Consider the following 5859-nt stretch of genomic DNA (forward strand, 5'->3'; position numbering starts at 1 on the left):
TACAATAATAATAATAATAATAATATATTTTAAAATTATAAATTATTTAAATAAAAATTATATATTAATTTAATATTAATATATTATAATATAAATGTTATATTTACAATAATAATAAAATATAATTTTCAATTATATAAATTACATGAATTAAAAAAATATTTATTATTTCATATTAATATATTATAATATTAATTTGATATTTGCTTAATATTACTACTAATAATATGTAAAATAATATAAATAAAATAATTATAATGAATATTATAATATATTACTTTGCAATAATTAAATCTAACCATTTGTACAAAAAGTTACATGATCAGTGACACTCGTTTACTTTTGTTGACTATTGTTGAAAAACATCTCTTCTGCTCACAAAGGCTGCATTTATTTGACCAAAAAAAAAAAAAGTAAAAAATTGTGAAACATTATTACAATCTAAAATAACTGTTTTCTATTTGAATATCTGTTAAACTGTAATTTATTTATGTGATACGCAGCTGTATTTTCAGCATCATTACTCCAGTCTTCAGTGTCACATGATCTTCAGAAATCATTCTAATATGCTGATTTGCTGCTCAAGAAACATTTCTGATTATTATCAATGTTGAAAACAGTTGTGCTGCACAATATTTTTGTGGAAACTGTGATACATTTTATTTTTCAGGATTCACAGATGAATAGAAAGTTCAAAAGAACAGCATTTATTTGAAGCAGAAATCTTTTGTGACATTATAAGTGTCTTTACTGTTGGCATATTTGATGATAAATGCAAATGTATTTGAGCAGATTTTCATATAATGTCCTCTCCAGGTCATACTCACGGGTGATGATGTAATCTTGTGTCAGCGTCTCGGCGTGTTTCTCCTTCCTCTTGCTCCTGACCACACACAACATCGCACCTCTGAAGAACAAACAACACACAAAACAGGACATAAGCATTGAAAATAAGACAAAACATGCTTTCAAATAAGCTTAAACAACTACAAATCAAGATATGAACTGCCATAATATTTCTTATTTTAATTAATTCCCTTAACAACTGTGTTTTTTTTTTATTTAAGAACCTGAATTCTCACAGTCTTGGAAACCCTGAATACATGAGGGATGTTTAAAAGTGATTTCTAGAAATTTATAAACATCATGACAATCTTAATAATAATAATAATAATCATGAACAGTGACTCGTGATCATGAACCGGAAAGCTGAACTGTAGAATTGAATTATTATTATATAAATTACTTCATTATATTAGCACTCCTAGTTTTTGTTAAATAAAAAAAAAAAATGATCACTGTCATTCAAACATGCTGTATTGAAAAGAAATGCATGCAAAAATATTTATTTATTTATTTAATTTTATTTAATTCATTTTTTTCATGTATTTATATTTATACGTGTGATTTCCAGACCAGGAAAAGTCATGGAAAGAATTAAACATCTTAAAACGTCATGGAAATTTGTATAATAAATATAAACATTTTAGTTATGACAAGTTCTAAAATATTAATCAGGTAGAAACTGATTAATTAATTTGCAAGTAAAAAATAATTACAAAAAAACAATCATGAACTAATGGAAAGCCGAATTAATGAATTTAATTATTTTAACATATTATCACTCCTAGTTTTAAAAGAAATGCATGAAAACGCCTCAAAACAATTAAAATAATAATATATTGCTAGAATTATATTTATTTTATAGAATTATGTTTATTTTATAGAATTCTCAGGGACAACCTGGATAAATGAGGGAAGTTTAAAAGTGATTTCCAAACCTGGAAAACTCATGGAAATTAATAAACATCTTTAAAAGTTATAAATATAAATACATATTCTAGTTATGACCAGCTCTAGAACACTTGATTGCGCGCTTGACAACAGGACGTGACTTTGTAGTAAATGTGCAGACCATTGATTCTGCTCTCAGTCGACACTAATGGAGTCATGAACGAGTCATTTCGTTGAGTTTACTCGCTTCAGTCAGTCGGTTCAATCAGTTTAAATCCGGCTGGATCATTACTGAACAAACACGGGCGGAAAAACAGGGAAGAGTGTGAAGCGTGATTGAGACGGACAGCAAAGCAACTGCACCTCTGACTCTTGACCGGGTCGTAGTAGACCTTCGCCAGGCCGGTCCCCGTCCCAACCATGATCTGATTCAACTTGGGATGACAAAGACAGCGGACGACACTCTGAAACAACAGCAGATGAGAGGAAACAGAGAGCGAGGACTCATTATTTGAACAGGAAGTGAACATAAACCGATGGCAGAGCCGGTCTGCGCTCGGATGACGTCTGATATCTCTCGCCATCCAGCTCATCTCCAGTTGACTATATTTGGCGGTCCTGGATCTCAAAGACTCGCTGTAACGAATGGGCCGCTGCCAAGGCTGTGTGAGGATTTGTGTGCATGTGTGACAGTGTGTTTGTGTGAGAGAAGAGACGGAGGAACAGACTCCTGAATGCCTGCAAACACATGCAGAGGAACGTCTGCATGCAGCGCATGTCTATACGAAGACAGTTCATAGCGACCGTCTGCAAAAAGGAAAAAAATAGCACCATTAAAGACATAAAAACACCAGAAAAGCCCATTACATTCTTACAAACTTGTGACTGGTGAAAGTCTAACCCAAACGAGCAAATAAATAAAGACTGTTTAAAACAGTAGTAGTAGTAGCAGTAATTTTTATTATTATATACAATATATAATAATTAAAGTAAAAATTACAAATATATTAAATTTGCATAATGAAAAATTATAATTATTATTATTATCATAAGTTATATGCAAGACATAATATAAAATATAAAAAGAGAAATAAATATAAATACATAATATAATAAATATCAAAAATAAAATCAATAATTAAAATACAAGTGATAATATATTTATTTGCAATAATGAAATATTAATAATATTTATCACAAAAAAGTTAAATATTTTATTATAAAATAATATAAAATAAAATAAAATGAAAAAACTAAATATAGGTTTGGATCAATTGAGGGTAAGTGAATAATGAAGCTTTAAAGGAAAAGACGTAATCACTGTCATGCAAACATGCTGTAATGAAAAGAGAAAATGTAAGAAAATACCACAAAATAAAATAAATAAAAATAAATGAAATAAAAAATAAAATAAATATAGGTTTGGATCAAAATGAGGGGAAAATTCACTGTCATAAAAAAATAAATGAAATAAAAAATTAAATAAAGTTTTGGATCAAAATGAGGGGAAAATATGTCACCACTGTCAAAACATGAAAATACAACATAAAATAAAATAAACATCATTGTCATGCAAACATGCTGCATTGAAATGCATGAAAATACCACAAAAATAAATAAAAATAAAATAAAATAAACATCACTGTCATGCAAATATGCTGCATTGAATATAATAACCACAAAAAAAATTAAACGAAATGAAATGAAATTAAATAATTAGGTCAGGATGAAAATGAGGGTGTGTAAATAATGAAGCTGTACAGGAAATCCATAAGAATATCTAGCAGGTACTGGGGTCCAAATGCACTTTAAAAGTGATCTCCTGAGATGAGTTAACAGCACAAGAAGAGCATAATAAATCATACTATGTTCAAGAAACTCTTTCTAAACAGATCTTGTGATGTATGCAGTGTTCAGATCAGGAAAGACCTGTGGAGGCATTTGGGTGAAATCTGCTTAGCCTCCAGCTGTTCAGCGCCGGGCTCGTTTCTGCCTGAATCCACCAGCCGGACTGCGTTAAGCCTCCCTGACCTAGAATCCGGCTTTAGACCCTCCCTCCCCCGGACTGTAGCAGGGGTTTCTCCGGCCTTTATTGACTTAACGGGATGTATGGGGTTAATCCGTCTCCATGGGCATGTGGCCAGATAATTGATTATTTAGAAAAGATCTGGAAGATTTGGCCGCGGATCTGAAATGTGCTTCCAGCTGAGCCTTTTTTGGCCAAATACAAACGTAATCTCATTTAGTCGCTTCATTACCTTGCAGATACTGTATCATGGGGTTTAGATCGAGCACATCTGTATATCTGGCCTCTCCATTACTTGCAATCGTGCCCAACATGGCGCCCATTCACCCAGAAGACACAAGGATGCTTTCAAGTTACACAGTAAAATAAACAAATAAATAAATAAGTAATAATAATAATAATATGAAAGACTTTATTTTTATTTGTATATATATATATACTCATAAAATATAACAGTGGTAAGAGATACTGTACTTCCATAAGATACTGTACAAAGAAAGGAAGCATATATAGGGAAAACAAAAGTGGTTCCAGAATCGACCCATGGGGAACACCACATACTACAGAGGCCGTTTGAAGGAAAGATTTCCTATATTCACAGCACATGTCCTATCCTTAGAAAGGAGGCAAACCACTCAGAGAAACCTACAAAGAAACTTAAATAAACACTATATCACTTCAATCTGAGCAGCACTAGATGTTTTAGTTTTTGGACATTAAGCCGCATTCAAAATGTCACTGGAAAATAAACTGAAAATCGTCAGCGTAACAGTGGTAAGAGATACTGTACATCCAGAAGATATAATTTAATGGAAGGATGTATAGGGAAAACTACAGTGGTCCCAGAATTGAACCCTGGGGAACATCACATACTACAGGGGGCAAAAAAATGACTATATTCACAGCAAATGTCCTATGCTTTAGAGAGGAGGCAAACCACTCCAAGATACCTACAAAGACAGTTTAATAAACACTTTATCACTTCAATTCAAGCAGCCCTGGATCTGTTTTACTTTTCGGACATCAAGCCGCATTCCAAATGTCCAGTGCAGAGGGAGCAGCAGACGTCCTGGAGGACGCACATGTCTCACCTGGTTTTTGCACCTTGTGAAAAAGTCAGCAAAGCCGAGAACCACCCCTGGAGTATTTACTCTTTCCAGCCTGGAGATGTGCCCACGTCTCAGCACAGAGTGCGACCCCGCCACGAGGTTACGGCCCATGTTTACACTTGCATGATTGGTAGCTCTTCCTGTCACAGGACAGCCTAGTGCAGCACTTCATAAAGACAGCACTTAAATTCTTCAGCCGTCTTGCGCTGGATAAACACTGTAAATAGCTCCTCGTCAGGTCAGCTATAAATAACTTAGTCTTCTGGATGGGCCAAAGGTATTTTCAGCAAACAAGAGCCGTCCACCGCTGTTAATATTATTCTACTGATGCCGGACACAAATGATGGGGCTTTTTTGGCAGAATAAATCAACATTTATCATCCTTGTATGGAAAAGAGAAGCTAGCACATACTGCCTAATGTCTTATTTAATGCTTCACCGAAGAAATATAATATGGTTGTTTAGATGATAAATAATTAAAAATTTAAAAAAAGGTGATATGACATGCTTTTCATTTTAGGATAAAATATTACTTTTGTACCAACAAATTTGCAAAATCCAACTAAATCAAATACATTATTGCAGATAATTGTAATAATAACAATAATAATAAATTTTTTCAAGTAGACAGAAGAAAATGGAAAATGTCTGTGATGCATCTCACAAAAAATATTATGTTCTTCAGATTAATGCCACTGCTCTATGGTTTCTGTGTGCTGGAAGTCAACATCTGCTTTATGCCATCCTGTCAGGTTTAGGACATGAAGCAACCTGGGATGGACAGCATTAGCCTTTACGCTGTTATGACTAGAGCCGGAGTGCTGGGACTTAGAGAAACACACTCAACAGCACATTTGATCACAGACGGCCATGGGAGCTTTGAGCCGTCACTCAGATGTGCCCTTCGTACTGTCCACTGACCTCAGAAAGAGCTCCCAGAGACACTTCACTCGCTTCAGATGAATCCAGCTCTCAAGAGCGCCGGGACGC

The 5859-nt window shown here is 33.7% G+C and overlaps 1 protein-coding gene across 1 annotated transcript in view; it reads right to left on the minus strand.

The window, feature by feature from the left end:
- LOC107653764 (WD repeat-containing protein 70-like) overlaps positions 1-5859 on the minus strand; it is a 23980-nt gene that overhangs the window by 12044 nt on the left and 6077 nt on the right. Inside the window, exons 5-6 of the mRNA XM_016440585.1 lie at positions 2098-2198; positions 828-907 (exon numbers count right to left, since the gene is read on the minus strand). Coding sequence (XP_016296071.1) covers positions 828-907; positions 2098-2198 — 181 coding nt within the window. The remainder of the gene's footprint in view (positions 1-827; positions 908-2097; positions 2199-5859) is intronic.

This window comes from Sinocyclocheilus anshuiensis, unplaced genomic scaffold, assembly GCF_001515605.1.
Source record: "Sinocyclocheilus anshuiensis isolate Anshui unplaced genomic scaffold, SAMN03320099.WGS_v1.1 scaffold443, whole genome shotgun sequence".
In the NCBI taxonomy this organism is placed as follows: domain Eukaryota; kingdom Metazoa; phylum Chordata; class Actinopteri; order Cypriniformes; family Cyprinidae; genus Sinocyclocheilus; species Sinocyclocheilus anshuiensis.